The sequence below is a fragment of the Apodemus sylvaticus genome, chromosome 1 (genome assembly GCF_947179515.1).
Source record: "Apodemus sylvaticus chromosome 1, mApoSyl1.1, whole genome shotgun sequence".
In the NCBI taxonomy this organism is placed as follows: domain Eukaryota; kingdom Metazoa; phylum Chordata; class Mammalia; order Rodentia; family Muridae; genus Apodemus; species Apodemus sylvaticus.
Window position 1 is genome coordinate 171,525,799 of NC_067472.1, and position 16,341 is coordinate 171,542,139.

Genomic DNA, 16,341 nt, shown 5'->3' on the forward strand with positions numbered 1-16,341 from the left:
CAAGAAATGAAATACGCCATAGGGAACTATCTATGGATAGACAGTTTAATAGTTTTAACAGGAAAAGACATAAAAAGTGTCACCTAGCCCTTAACATGTATAATTCCCTTTATTGGGTCTCTTTGAGAGCTCTAGATTTCCTTCATCTATTAAGTACACTAAAATGTATAACACATATTGAATCTGTAACAGATAGCACTGTATATTTAATCCTGTGCCTTTGGAGCATCATTCACACTGTGACAGTCTTCTACAGGACAGAGAGCCTAGAAGTAAATTGATGTTGATCTGGGTAGAAGTTGTCTTAGTTAGGGTTTCCATTGCTGTGAAGAGACACAATGGTGAATGCAATCTTTTTAAAAGAACAAGATTTAATAGGAGCTGCCTTACACTTTCAGAACTTCAGTCGATTATCACCATGGGGGAAGCAAGGTAGTGTCCAGGCAGACATGGTGGTGGAGGAGCCAAGAGTTCTACATCTTAATTCACAGCAAGTGAGAAGAAGACTGTGTTTTGCAGCCATAATAATAGCATAGAAATGGCTATTATTTCAATGGTTACAGTTTCGTTTATCCTTTTTGGAAGAGATCAGATTAAGACAGACTTGAAAAGAGAAGATATGGCAAGCAGGGTTCCTTCCCCAGTAGCAGCACCTCTCCATGGTGAGCTGGAGAAAGCTTTTATCTGTAGCTTCCCCTTTAAGGAATGCCTGGATCTGCCTGCCCAGCTGGGGAGCTGGCAGTGGCAGCTGCTGCTCTGACCCTTGCTGGTGGCCCCTAGAGAACAGAGTTTTCTGAGAACCTATCAACAAGGCTCTAAGAATGTAGAAACAAAGTTTTTAAGGAACAAAGTGACCAAGCTGTTCAGACCCTTCTGACCAAGACAAGACAAAATAAAAGTAACAGTTCCCTGAATCACTCTCCTGCCCCTCCTGCTACTGAGTCCTGGGTAAAACCACAAACTGTCAACAATCTTACTACCATGGTTCCCTCTTGACCTGTACATTTAAAATATATTACTCATAGTAATCGAACCCCCTTGCAAATAGGGTATACACGATGTATGCTTTCCTTGTTGGGGTTCACTCTGCCTGGGTGGCATGGCTGAGTAACCCCAGTATGTGGAACAATAAACCTCTTGCTCTTGCATCAATCTATCATCAAGCTGTGTCCTGAGGGGTTGTGCACCTGAGCTCAGATCCTGAGGGGTCTGTTGAGTTACAACAAAGAGAGTAAAAACTAGGTGCTAGATTATTAGAGACTATAAAGTAGAGGTTAAAAAAAGCCAAAACTTTAAACCAAAACAGAAAACCTTCAATGAATCCAATCTGGAGCATATAATAACATCAAAAATTAAGTTCCAATCAAAAAGGTTCCACAGGAGTTTAAAAAATTAAAATGGTGTTGGGCGGTGGTGGCACACGCCTTTAATCCCAGCATTTGGGAGGCAGAGGCAGGCAGATTTCTGAGTTTGAGACCAGCCTGGTCTACAGAGTGAGTTCCAGGACAGCCAGGGTACACAGAGAAACCCTGTCTCAAAGAAACAAAACAAAACAACAACAAAAAACAAACAAGCAAACAAAAAAGGCAATCAATAGAGATAAAATATATTACACTAAAAATCAAGATTCAGTTTATTGATTCTAATTTAAAGCAATGCCATACAATGGACTGTGTGTTTCATTTTACAGAGTTTAAAAAATAAACATATATATGCGGCATACATAATTCATACAAATGAGACATGTTTGGAGTTCCAATGTACTTCTGCCTTGAGTTCTCAGAGTGATGATTCTAGGATTGCACATTTATTAGAGAGGATGGCTGTTTGGGGAATTACTGAGTAAATCTGATGATGTTCAGACATTTATGTCTATTAAAATATAACAACTTTATAGACATAAAGCCTATTGCAGATATAACATACAGGTCAGGACATAATAATAATAATAATAATAATAATAATAATAATAGTAATAATAATAATAATATCGGTCTGGGTGCATCGGGTTGAGGCGGTGCCAGCAGCTCCTTCACAGTCTGGATGGATACCTTGCTTGTGAATCACTCTACAGAGGAGGATCAGATGGCCCTGTGTCCTGGGTGAGAGCCTGAGGGATTTACAGAGAATAGTGACAACTTTAAATTTAGAACAAACTTAGAAAGTTGCATTATCCACAGACCTCCAGGATGACCTAGCCGCCACACTTTGGCCTCCACATCACTCCCTGCGGACCTCAAGGGCCTCTTTGTGCAGGTGGGCAAAGAGCTAGGCCCCAGCATCAGGTGGGGAGGCTTTCCCTCCCAAGTCCCCAGTGCCCTAGGGCTTGGCCATCAGATGCCTGCTGTTCACACAGGAAGGGAAGGCTCCTCCTCAGCCCCGGAGGGAACCAGCCAGCTCAGGAAGATCCCAAGCCCGCGCCCTGCAGAGGCATCAGGGAGAGCCCCGGGGTGCAAAGCATCCTCCTCTCCCGCGAATGGCCTGGGGCAAAAGTTGCCTAGCGCGGAGCGGCGGCACGGCGGCGCGGCAGGAGCTTGCAGAGACCGAGCAGACAGGAAGAGGGTCGCGGGCACCCGAGGCAGGGTGCGAGCTGCTCGGCTGAGAAAGAACCCGGGGTCTGCAGCTGCCTGCCTGGCATTGCTCTCTGGCTCATGGCGCCAGCGGCTGGGCTGGCCCGCGCCTCACTGCCACCATTCTCCCTGCTGGGCGATCTGGGACTCCCGAAGTTGTAGCTGCTCAGGACACACCCTGGCCAAGTTCTGGCTCATTTGCTCTCTGTGCCCCTTCCTTCCTCCCTTGGCCGCAGGCTCCCACTCTTCTCCGCTTCCTCCTCCCCTCTCCCCCACGAGGTGCCTCTCCCACCCCATCTGCTGTGACCCCTGCAGCAGGGCTGCTGTTGCCTCAGCACCTGCTGTCCCACCTCTTACACAGCTATGGTCAGCAGGCCCTGCTGCTGGCCCTCCACCTGCTGCCAGCCCATCTCAGTGCAGGCTCCTTGCTGAAGGCCCCCCTGCTGCCAGCCTGCTTTCTGTTGCAAAGCCTGCAGGACCTCCCCCTGCAACACCTGCTGCTGAGCCAACCAACCTTACCACTAAGGATCTCTGGCTGATGGCCCTGCCACCCAGGACATGAATATATATTTCTTTTTCTTGAGAGGTCTAGGCTTCAAACTGTTTCAACCCATACACAGAAGAGAGCTTCTTTTCGGGCACCTTTCGTGATTGGATTGTGAGCTAACACTTGGATTGTGATATTGTCTGTTTTCTAATAAACTCAACATTCTCAGCATAAAAATAAAACCAGAAAAAAAAAGAAAAATTAAATATATAATGTGTGTATGCAAAGTAACATTTTCACCTATCTGATGTAATAAAGTAGAATAATCTGCATTGAGTAGTAATCTGTATATGCATGTCTTATTGCTCCTTCCATGATTCTCCATCGCCCCATTAGTTAATCTGGCATGTGTGTGTGTGTGTGTTTAATGTGATTACAGGCTTTTAGGTCATGGCAGTTATGTGGAGAGTGGAAGACAACATTGTGAGGTCTACTTTTGCCCATCTTTCTATGATCATCGCGATGGTTGCCAGTTTTGCACTTCGTGGCTGTTTCCTACTGAGCCATCTCACTGATGCTCCAAGAAGATTAGTTGTAATATTACATCAGCAAATTATGGTCTTCAGATTATAAATATGCTTCCATCTAAGGATGGAGGGAAACAGGACAAGTTAAATTATAAATTGTATTTGCACATGAAAATCCTGTAATGCTTTGTTTTAGATTGTGTTAGGTTATTCTGAGAAGTAAACACTTGTTCATAACACTTTCTCTGAATGAAATATGAATGACCTGAATGCCAGGGAATTGTCTCAGTGGGTAAAGTTGGTTGCTGCTAAACCTGATGACCTCAGTTTAATCCCGAGAGACCCATAGTAATCCTACACAGTTTTCTCTTATTTCTAAATTTGGGCTGTGGAATATGCATAAATAAATTTAAAGCTAGCAGGGCAGTGGTTGCACACACCTTTAATCCCAGCACTTGAGAGGCAGAGACAGGTAGATTTCTGAGTTCGAAGCCAGCCTGGTCTACAGAGTGAGTTCTAGGACAGCCAGGGCTACACAGAGAAACCCTTGAAAAAACCAAAAAACAAAACAACAACAACAACAAAAAAAACCCCAAAACCCAAAACCCCCAAAACAAAACAAAACAAAACAAAAAACTCCTAAATAAATAAATAAATAAATTTAAAACTAAATAAGGGCCAATGAGTTCACTTGCAGCTAAACAATTCCATTTGTTTCATAGCTAGAATTCAATAATGGAAATAGATAAGAGACAGGTGTAAGTTGTCCTCTAACTAATATATATATATATATATATATATATATATATATATATATATGTGCGTGTGTGTGTGTGTGTGTGTGTGTATACACAACATACACACACATATCTATCTATATATCTATCTATCTCTTTCTCTCTCTCTATATATATATATACACCATGGAACAGGAGTGAATAAACACAGCTCCAACATTTTAAATAGTTAAATTAACAAAGGAAAGAAAATAACTCAATTATAGAGAATATATGAAGTGATTTGATAATTGAAAGTTATTATTGAATGTCAGGAAATATTACTATTCATCAAAACATTGATGGTACTTTTTATATTTTTTTAATCTTTTATTTTCTTTTTATACCATATTTTATACTTTCATTCTCTTCGTCAAAGTTAAGCCATATAAAAAACATATCTCAGATGGGAGGTGGTGGCCCATGCCTGTAATCCCAGCACTCTGGGAAGCAGACAAGAATCAATGGGGGTGTCCTTAGATGAGACTCACAGCATTGGGGATATGGATCCTGGGGAGCCTGCCTCCTGTGGCCAGGTAGGAACCCTGGTGAAGCAATAGGGACACCAACCCATCCATAAATCTTTCAACCCAAAACTTATCCTGTCTACAAGAAATTCAGGGATTGAGCAGGGACTGAGGGATTGGACAACCAATAAGGGCCCAACTTGAGAGCCATGCCATGGGTAAGCACAGATTCCTGGCACTGTTAATGTCTGTTATGATTGCAGGCAGGAATCTAGGAGAGGTTCCACCCACCTGACTCAGACAGATGTAGACACCAAAGCCAAACAAAACCTTTTTAAAAACTTTACATCTAGCTGGGTGGTGGTGGTGTACGCCTCTAATCCCAGACTCTGGGAGGCAGAGGCAGGCAGATTTCTGAGTTTGAGGCCTGGTCTACAGAGTGAGTTCCAGGACAGCCAGGGCTATACAGCTACACCCTGTCTCGGGGGGTGGGGGTTGGGGGGATTGGGGGAGTGGGGTGGGTGGGGGTGGGGAACCTAAATCCAAAAAAACAAAAACAAAACCAAAAAACTTTACATATAAAGAATTGTGTTATCCATGAAAGTAAGCAATGCAGAGAGAGGGTCCATTCACAGAGGGACAGATTCAATCTACTGAATCCTTCTACAGTCTAGAGGGACTTTCATGACCTTTGAGTGACAGGGCACAGGAGCAATTGGGCATCTTCATCTTCTGCATCACAAGGACACATTGGAGAGGTGGACAATTTGATGAATAGTCCTTCACCTCTTGGGAACCCAAGTTTGGGTTCTAGCGCCTGTATCACATAGCTCAGAGCTAATTGTATTTCTAGGTTCAAGACATCTGATGCAATCTTCTGGCATTCTAGAGCACACCAGAAATGTGTGTGTGTGTGTGTGTGTGTGTGTGTGTGTGTGTGATTCCATAGTGTAAAAAAGTTTCTCTTTATACATTATTTTCTAAATTAAAATCAATTTAATTAAGGTATTTAAAGTTTTGCCACCATGTACCAAATGCATGACAGGCTCCAGTGGAGATCAGAATGTGGCATTATATCCTCCATGACAGAACCTAGACATAGTTATCAGGCTGTCATCAAAGTTGGAGCTTGTGGATAAACAGCCAGGTTTATCCCTCTTAGGGGCCATGACCATGTCAAAGTAGTAAGTTGTGAATAGCTGATCCAAAGTTTATCACTTCAGCCCTGTTGACCTATAAGCAATAAGATTGATAGCATCAGAAACTTACACTTGATGCTGAAAGAAGTTTCCCAGCCCAAATCGCCACAAAATGAGGAAAGAGTGCAAGGAATGATCAGGATGGAAACTGAAAATATGTATCTTACAAAGTGCCACACCACGTTTTCAAAGCCCCAAGACCCAGTTAATGGTAAATGTGATAAATCAGCAGCAATTATAGCATGCAAGGGACCTGTCTCTAGCTGCTCCATTGGGGACCCTATGCTCAGTCTATTGGTTGATTGTGAGCCATGGGTATTTTGATTCACATTCCAACAATGATCAAAGTATCCACACTTTGGTCTTCTTTCTTCTTGAGCTTCATGTGTTCTGTGAGTTGTATCTTGGGTATTCTGAGCTCTTAGGCTAATATCCACTTATCAGGGAGTGCATGCCTTGTGTGTTCTTTTGTGATTGGGTTACCTCACTCAGGATGATATTTTCTAGCTCCATCCATTTGCCTAAGAATTTCATGAATTCTCTGTTTTTAATAGCTGAGTAGTACTCCATTGTGTAAATGTACCACATTTTCTGTATCCATTCGAAACACCTGGGTTCTTTCCATCTTCTGGCTATTGTAAATAAGGCTTCTATGAACATAGTGGAGGTGTGTCCTTATTACATGTTGGAGCATCTTCTGGGTATATGCACAGGAGTAGTATATCTGGGTCTTTAGGTAGTGCTATGTCCAATTTTCTGAGGAATCGGCAAACTGATTTCCAGAGTGGTTTTAGCAGCTTGCAATCCCACCTGCAAAGGAGGAGTGTTCCTCTTTCTCTACATCCTTTCCAGCATTTGCGGTCCCCTGAGTTTTTGAACTTGGTTATTCTGACTGGTGTGAGTTTGAAACTCATGGTTGTTTTGAATTGCATTTCCCTGATGATTAAGAATACTGAACATTTCTTTAGGTCTTTCTCAGAGATCTGGTACCCATCAGTAGAGAATTCTGTGTTTAACTCTGTACCACATTTTTTTTTATTTGGGTTATTTAGTTCTCTGGAGTCTAACTTCTTGAGTTCTTTGTATATATTGGATATTAGCCCTCTGTCAGATGTAGGATTGGTAAAAAATCTTTTCCCAATCTGTTGTTTGCCATTTTGTCCCATTGACAGTGTCCTTTGCCTTATAGAAGCTTTTGTAATTTTATGATGTCACATTTGTCAATTCTTGATCTTAGAGCATAAACTACTGGTGTTCTGTTCAGGGAACTTTCCCCTGTGCCCATGTGCTCCAGGTTTTTCTTCACTTTCTCTTCTATTAGATTCGGTGTATCTGGTTTTGTGTGGAGGTCCTTGATCCACTTGAACTTGAGCTTTGTACAAGGAGATAAGAATGGATCAATTTGCATTTTTCTGCATGCTAACCACCAGTTGAACCAGCACCATTTGTTGAAAAGGCTATCAGATATTAACCCAGTGGCTTGGAGTACCCAGGATACAATTCACAGACCAGATGAAGCTCAAGAACAAGGAAGAACAAAGTATGGATACTCTGTTCCTTCTTAGAAGGGGGAACAGGATACCCACAGGAGGAGATACAGAGACAAAGTGTGGAGCAGATACTCGAGGAAGGACCATCCCGACACTGCCCCACCTAGGGATCCATCCTAGATACAGTTACAAAACACAGACACTATTGTGGATGCCAACAGGTGCTTGCTGATAGGAGCCTGATATAGCTGTTACCTGGGAGGCTCTGCCATTGCATGACAAATATAGAGGGGGACACTCTCAGCCAACCATTGAACTGAGCACAGGGTCCCCAGTGGAGGAGCTGGAGAAAGGACCCAGGGAACTGAGGGGTTTGCAGTGCCATAGGAGGAACAAAAACTTGAACCACCAAGAGCCCCAGAACTCCCAGGGATTGAACTACCAGTCAAAGAGCACACATGGAGGGACCCATGGCTCCAAATGCATATGCAGCAGAGGATGGTCTTGTTGGACACTGATGGGAGGAGGGGCCCTTGGTCCTGAGAGGGCTGGATGCTCCAGTGTAGGGGAGTGAAGGGCAGGGATGGGTGGGTGGATTGGTAGGCAGGGGTAGGGCGCATTTGTTAGGGGAGTTTTTTGGAGGGGACACCAGGAAGGGGGACAACATTTGAAATATGAATAGGGAATATATCTAATAAAAAATGAAAGATTTCCATAATGGGCATGGACTGAACAGTAGCACAAGGATGAAGTCACAGCATGGAGACTATAGACCCACAAGCACCAGCATTTCATTTGAGGAGCCAGCCACAAATCTCTTGGGCTGTCCCTTCTCGGTAATGCAGTTCTTTCTCTGATTACAAACTGATTACTCCCTCTCCAAAGAGGTTTTCTTAGTCTCTGTCTAAAATAAGGTCACAGACCTAGAGTCATGGCTTAGACATACATATTGTTATTATTACTTGAAATTGTTTTATTTCTTGAAATTGTTTTAATTAGAGAAAATCTTGATGAATTGGCTAGGTTGGCCTTGAACTGAATTTATCCTGCCTGAACCTCCTGAATACTTAAGGTTGTAGGCATGGGTCACCAGGCCTGGCTTTAGACCCACCAAGCAACAACATACACAGCACAGGAGAATTTGGGGACTGAGTGAGATGGACATTCTTTCTATGTAAAATGTAGACTAGAGTGTGTGTGTGTGTGTGTGTGTGTGTGTGTGTGAGACCTTTGCCCAAAATCAATGTAAAGATTTTGTAAATATTTACAAAAATGTAAAGATGCTAAACTGAGTACTCTACAGAGAACCCCTCAGTTCTACACAAATATCATCTCTCCTTATACACCAATTTCCCTTCATTTATTGTTTTTTTATATGTTTGTGAGCATGGGTGTGCCTCAGTCCATGTGCAGAAGCCTGGGGACTGAGTTTGCTCCCCAGCACCCTGATGGAAGCTGGGCATACTTTACTGAGCTTGTGTGTGGGGAGCTGGACATAGGAGGATCACTGTGTTTCACATTCCAGCCAGTCAAACCAATTTGGTGAGTTTCATGTTTAGTTCAGAGACCTAGTCTCTCTAAAAGGGAGCTGGAGAGCAATAGAGGGAGTCACCTGATGTGGGCGCCTGGCCTCCACCCATATCACTCATGTAAGACAAAAATTTCCATCCAATCCACATACTAACACACTCAAGCAAGAAGACTGATAGTATATTAATCAGTTTTATTTATTTTCGCTTCATAAAAGAGAAAATAAGCAAACCACATGCAGTAACAAACCGAGACTGGAGAGCTTCCTGAAGAAACACATAGGAGTAAAAACAGACAGGACTCAGGAAGACATCTGAACACTGGGAGGCAGGATCCTTCAAGAGTGTTCCCTGACCCAGGGCTGCTTCAGGACCTGGGCCAGGCTCAGCCTTTCTGAAAGATTGTACCCAAGAAGCTCAAGATTAAGTCCTGGGCTCCTGTAGGCACTGATGAAGGAAACTTGAAATCCACCTAATGTAGCAGGGGAAGAATAATAGAATCTAGCTATTCTCTTTGGGTAATCTCCTCCCTGTTTTATAAATCTCCTCACGGCACCCTTTTACCTATTAGTAGATACTCTGTTGTACATGCTCCATTTCCCAAAGCCCACCCAGGAGCCATCACTGCCTGGCTTCCTGGTGAATGTCCTCTGTGTGTGTGTGTACACATGTGTGTACACGTATGTGTACGTGTGTGTGTGTGTGTGTGTTTTCATTGTACCTGGCAGATGCGTCTGCATGTCTCACTGGAAGTGTCCTCTCCAAGGGTGGTTTTCCCACCAGCAGCTCATAGCAGAGCACCCCAATGCACCACAGATCAACCGACTCATTGTACCTTCTCCCGTCTATCATTTCTGGAGGAAATAGTCCAGAGTCCCGCACATTGTCTTTCTCCTAAAGCAGGACACAAAAGCGAGCACTGTGCATAAGCTCAGGAGGGAAATCTTCCATGTTCAGCATCCCAGGAAATGGGAGGCAAGGGACTTCTTGAAGAGTCCCCTCCTGTGCATGGCTGAGGCAGGGAGAACAGTTCACAAACACCAACGGTTAATATGGTTGAAGAATCAGAGGGTCTATAGGATGTGAGTCAGGAGGTAAAGCACTTGCAGGGGGAATTCCTGAGAACCTGAGTTCTATCCCCCAGAACTCACATAAAGCCAGGTGCATGACTATAGTCCTAGAACTCCTACAGTGAGATGGGAGGCAGAGGAGAATCATAGAAAGTCTATAGACCTGCTAGCCAACCATGAAGAAGCAAACAAAAGACCCTGTCTCAAATAAGGTGGAAGGTGAGGGATTGTCTTGACGTCCTCTGACATGATGCCAACCCCCAAGACACAACATGACATATGTGTACCTATACTCACCCATGAGAATAAACACAGATTTTTCTTTTTGTTTAACAGTCAGAAAATGCAGACAGATATAATAGTATCTCATATCACTTAATTCTGGCATATGGGAATGTTCCAACAGGAAGAGCATTGTGTTTTTGAGGCTAGAATGAACCCCCAGACAGTCAGACAGTGCAGGAGTGCAGAGATGACTCAGTGCTTGAGAGTACTGGCTGTTCTTCTAAAGGACCCTGGATGGATTTTGAAGCATCCATGTGGCTGCTTACAACCATCTGATGCCCTCTTCTGGCTTCCAAGGGAACAAGGCATGAAAAATGGTACACTAGTCCTCATGCAGGCAAAACATCCATATATCAACTTTAAAAGAGGAAACTAACTTGGAGAAAGTAATACTTTAAGGGAAGATACATTAAGCCCATGTTTTAAAATTACTCTGTCAGGTGTAACTTATCACCTGTAACATATCATCACAACATTGTTGTGAGTTTGAACCCAGCCTGGCCGTCTGCAGAGTCAATGAGTGAGGAAGATTTATACGTACATAATAATGCCATATGTCTCATGGGGAAGCAAGGAAATGTGGACTCATCAACATGGAGAAATTCGGTCCTGGGATGCTTGCTAATTTTTCATGGAATCTTACTGGCAAAGGCAAACACCGATAAAGACTAGGAAAGAAAAGTAATGCTCTATTTATGTGTGTGTGTGTGTGTGTGTGTGTGTGTGTGTGTACATGCCTTCAGACACACACTAACAGAGACAAAGGAGGACATTTGGTGTCTTTATTAAGCTCTCCACAGTATTGCTTTAAGGCAAAGTCCCTCACTGAACCTAACCCAGTTACTTCTGCTAGTCTGGCTAGCCAGCTTCTAGTATCTGCCTGTCTCCAGTTCTCAAGGCAAGGGTTAAAGGAATCCATAGATATGGCTAGAATTTTGCAAGTTCTTTCCATCTAAAGTCAGGTTTTCCTGCTCACAAAGGAACTGCTCTTATCTACTGAGTTCATCACCCCAACCACCCAATTCGTTCAATCTGCAAGTGCATTTTAAGGTGTATATTTGAAAAGGTGCTTGTTAAACCCAAGGCCCAGTTTGTATATGAGTCTTCAATGTGAGATGAATTCACTTGGGAAATGCCTCACTAGTGTGAGGGTCCCACCCCCATCCCATCCAACCTACCTGACAGAGGGGGCATGTACAGAATACCCCAAGTCTATGATCTTCACCTCACCCCTGAGGCCCAGCAGGAGATTCTCTGGCTTGATGTCCCTGTGAATCACCTTGTTCTCATGGCAATAGGTCAAGGCATCTGACAACTCCTCTATTATCTGTGTGAACCAAAGCAATCTGGTCAGGAGAAAACTTTCAGTTTCCCTGTGAGGTAGAACAGATATTATGAATGTTATGACTGCCATGGAATCTCATTTTTAACTATAATTTTAGCCTGGGCTATCTAGGAAGATTTCCTCTATCTCAAAACAAAAAAGAGATGAAGGCTAGCAAGATGTCTTGGTGTGTAAGAGGGCTTGCTGTACAAGCCAGGTGGCCTGAGTGTCATGCCTGTAAGCCACACAAAGGTGAAAGGAGTCCTCCCCAAGTTATCTCATGGAGTCTGTATGTGCATACTATGGCCTGCATGCTCCCCCATCCCACATCCTACACTTCTACTCAAAATGGTAGATCAAGAAGAGATGGGAAGGGTATATTGGCAGCCACAATCAGTAACAGCCATCATTGAGTACTTCCTTGCTCCCAGAGCTCCCCTCACCGTGGCTGTATGCTGTTGGGTCAACTTCTGGTTTCTCTGAAGCTCATTATAGAGCTCACCTCCCTGAGCATATTCCATAATTAATTACATCCAACTATCATTGTGGATGTAGTTGTACAGGCGAAGGATATTCAGTGTCTGAAGGAGGAAGGAAGGCAGAGTCAAGGTAAGCAAGACAGCACAGCAAGCAGAGACATTGTTGCCAATCATGCTAACCCAACTTTCATTCCCAGAATCTGTATGTGGAAGGAAAGAACTAATTCGTGCAAGTTGTCCTTCACATTTGTGCTGTGCCTCACATGTAGCCCATGTGACACTACACCTCATAACTTAAAAAAAAATAAAAAATTGACTGCAGGGCAAGACTTTAATTTCAGCACCCCAAAGGCAGATGTAGACAAATCCGGGAATTCAACAGCAGCATGCCAGATCTACAGAGTGAATTCCAGGACAGCCAGGGTTATACAGAGAATCCTTGTCCCCAAATAACCAAAACTACAACTAAAATAAGCAAACAAACACATAAGTAGGTGTAAAATAAAATCGATTACCTTTGAGGCAGAGTCTCACTGTGTAATCCTGACTGTCCTGGAACTCACCAGGTACCATCAGGTGGCCCTCAACTGGAGGTTGATTTCTGACATGCACATGGGTATATACTTGAAACTGGTGTTTCCAAAACCAGGAGAGATGTCAGGGCAGCAAGAAGGAAGCAAGGGCTAGAGAAGGGCATTTCTGAGTTCCACATAAACCACACTTACTGTGGGTGTGCCTGGATCTCTACTTCCCTGTGAAGTTGCTACTCCAATCCCTCCTTCTCTATCTCAGACTTGAAGAGGACCTTCAGGGCCACAATGAAATGATTTTCCTTGAGCCAAGCCAGGTACACATGGCCAAATTTCTCCCTTCCTAGGGAACATCTGATTTCAAAGTCATTGCTGGTGAAATGCTTCCTAAACAGATGGAAGAGATGGCCTCATCTCAGAGACTAGAAAGAGTTAGGGGTCCACAACCGCTCCCCTTCCTCATTTACTAAGCAGTGGTATTCCATACAGAAAACAGCATTTAGGGTACATTAGCCAATACTCCTCCTGACCAGCTCGCTCTTCACCTGAGTCCCATTTCCTTTCCTCTAGAAACATTGTCATAGCACTCACTGGTTGAGGTGCTGGGCTTCATCTCTCCAGTGGCTAAGGAAAGAGAGATGAAAAATATAGGGTCTGTAGCTACATTCTAAGGGTGGGTTCTTTGGAAGAGAGATGGGAATAGAAACAGGGTGGCAAGAGAAAACAGACATGGATTCTGGTTCAAATCTCAACTTTTAATGCATCTCTCCCAAGATAAAAAGTCAGGCCAAGCCCCTCTCCCCAGACTCCAGGCTGAGTTGGGGGTGGGGGGGAAGTCCTTGCTCAGGCAGCTGGGTGGGTCACCTGCTTAATTCAGGAATTCTTAGACCTGGAGGAACAATGAACTTCACCTTCACTCTGAGCACTCTACCCTAGGTGGAGCAGGATCCTAACTGCAGGGGATTCCCTGGTCAACAAAGGCTAGGAGAAGTTCACCTTGAGCAATATCCCCTTCACTTACAGCACTCCACCCTAGGATAGATAGATATTCCTGCTGTAACCTACTTCCCTATTATACCCCAAGGTCAGATTCCTGCCTGAAGCCCTTGTCCTTTGCCAAATTCAAGTTCTTGCCCTGTGACATGACACCCTAATATGGCTCTGTACAGAAAAAATGGTCATGGTGCTGCTCAGTAGCAATGCTAGTCTGTGGGAGGTAGACACAGGAGGCAGGAGTTCAAAGTCACCCTGCACTCCATAGCAAATTTGAAGCCCACTTAGTCCAAAAGTGACCCACCTTATCAGGGACTGGGGAGGATGGGAGGGGTAGGGGTATAGGAGGAGGGGAAAGAGAGTCAAGAATGTTGTAGGGGAGGACACGGAACAGAAAGGAAAAAGGGAGAAGGAGAAAAGGCAATGCAGGAGAGGGAGAGATAGAGAGACAGCCCAGAAAAAGAAGACAGAGGGGTTGAGAGAGGAGAGGATACAGAGGAGAGGAGAGAAGAGGGAGAGGAGAGGGAGAGAGGGAGAAGGAGGGTTGGGCAGGGAGAGAGAAGGCTGAAGCCTTCAGTACTTGAGTGGGCATGGACACACACATACACACACACACTCACATCCCGACTTGGACCCCAGTGGTCTCTAACTGTCCCCATCCTGCTGCCTTGTCCTCCTGCTTGCAAGGATATCACATACATGCCACCACCTTGGGGTCAGACCTGGTTCTCTTATCTCTAACTTGTGTGTGAAGCCCAGGCCAAAGGTGGTGACTCTCTCCCCTGAACTCTAAGGAGGTGAGGGCAAGTTGAAGTCTTGCTAGTTTATTAGATCCTGGGAAAGGGAAGGTGGGTAACTCTCTGACTGTGGCCTCTGCAACCACTGGGAATGTCTCACACACCCCAGTACACTAGTGACCCACGCACTGGTAATCCACTAGCACAACTGCACTCAAGCAGTTTTCAGATCTCAGTTTGGTGTTGTCTAGTAGATCCCAGCTGATAACCAGTGGTTATCTTTCTGAAGTCATAGGCGAGCCCAGTAGGCCTGCCTGAGAAGTTTGAGCTTCTCCTAGGCTGCTTGCCTGGGATGGTGGGGGCAGGGCAGAAGAGCCTAGTCTGACCTGCCAGTCAGAAGTGGAGGCGGGTGCTTCCAGGCAACACCTTCATGGTTCATTGTTGTAGCTGGGAGACTTGAGTGGTACTTGCATCCAGCTCTGCGTGCGGCCTCTGTGTGCTGTGAAGGGAGTTCAGGCACACTTTGAACCCGCGATATGGTGAGTGTATGGCAGCTGCTTCCAATTGGGAAGGGGCAGGCGATTGAACCACAGGCGCAAGTCCTCCCTGGGGCTGGGTGGGAACCACAGCTAAACATGAGCACCTGTGAGGTTGTTCGTGGTCTTAGCTGCTCCCTGAGCCTGGAAGTGGCCTCTGAATAACTTTGCTCTGGGGCTGCATCTGCTCAAGGATTTGTAACATGGGCTTGCGTGTTCAAACATTCTTGGCAAGATGGCAAACACAGAAATACCTCTTTCTACAGTATCTTCTACAATTTTTGCACTTTGTTTTAACATTTTGATATAAGACATATTTGGAGCTAAGATGTGAGAAAGTTGTAAACGTTACCTCTTGCCGTGGGTAGCAGTCCAATATTAAGCTGTACAGCACTGTTTTAGACTCCTCCGAGTTTATCCCATTGTGTAAAACCTTCTGTTGACTTTATACAAGTCGTACTCTTCTCCTCCAGGAAGCAGTATTAAAGATGATACTCTTAAGAAGCTTACTTGGCATGAGTTTTAGCTGGTGCTGCAACTCCCCACCCCAACTTTTGTCCTTTCTACTTTTCTGGTCCTTTTCATCCTTTGGAATCTTCCCTTAGGACTGTGTCACGGTTTCAGGTCTCTGGTGTACTTAAGAAACACTTCTGTGGACATCCTTGCTGTGTAAATCTCCCCTCTGTCTAAGTGGCTACACTTGCAGTCTTCTGCCTCTATTTAAATGGTTCAAAGTGTAACCTGGAGGCTGAACATAAGAGAGACTTAAGGATGATGGCAGCTGGGGACTGCAAGGTGTGTTCTAGGCTGGCTCCTCTTTGAGCATTACCCAGTGCTGGATGCATGCTTTTACTAAAGAGATATTTCTCTATTTTTAAATTGTTTTGTTTACTTACATTCCAAATGTCTCCATTCTCAGTCTCCTTTCTAAACTTCTTCACTGCATCCCTCTCCTTTGCCTCTGAGATGGTGCTCCCCCTCCCTTACCCACCCCCAATGCAGTCTAGACTCCCCTAATCCTATCCCTCTTCCTTGGGGCACCAAGTCTCTCCAGGATTAGGCTCATCCTCTCCCAGTGAGGATAGACAAGGTAGTCCACTCCTACTCATGTGTCAGAGTTCCAGACCAGTCCATGTGTTCTTAAAGAGATATTTCTTAATTCATGTTTTCTTTGTGTGTAGAGGGCTCTCCCTGGGAAGGCCTGTGAATTCTAGAACAGCTGTATCCTCAGCCTTTTAAGAAAAGGTTTCTGAGGCTTGCTGTGTTGTCTCAGGTGGCCTTGATTCCAGTCTTGCTCCCCAGGGCAATGGTCTTGCTTTCCTCTTCATTAAACTTTCTAAAT

At 44.4% G+C, this 16,341-nt stretch overlaps 1 protein-coding gene and 1 pseudogene across 2 annotated transcripts in view; one reads left to right on the forward strand and one right to left on the reverse strand.

Annotated features, from left to right (window-relative positions):
- Window positions 1-16,341, forward strand: part of LOC127670388 (zinc finger protein 431-like) — a 553,459-nt gene that overhangs the window by 150,429 nt on the left and 386,689 nt on the right. Inside the window, exon 1 of one of the 2 annotated variants that reach the window (XM_052164770.1) lies at window positions 14,975-15,002. The exons of the other annotated variant lie outside the window; for it this stretch is intronic. Coding sequence (XP_052020730.1) covers window positions 15,000-15,002 — 3 coding nt within the window. The 5' untranslated portion in view covers window positions 14,975-14,999. Of the gene's footprint in view, window positions 1-14,974; window positions 15,003-16,341 lie in introns of those variants that run through there. 2 annotated transcript variants of the gene reach the window in all.
- On the reverse strand, window positions 9,348-14,729 carry LOC127670480 (aurora kinase C-like; annotated as a pseudogene).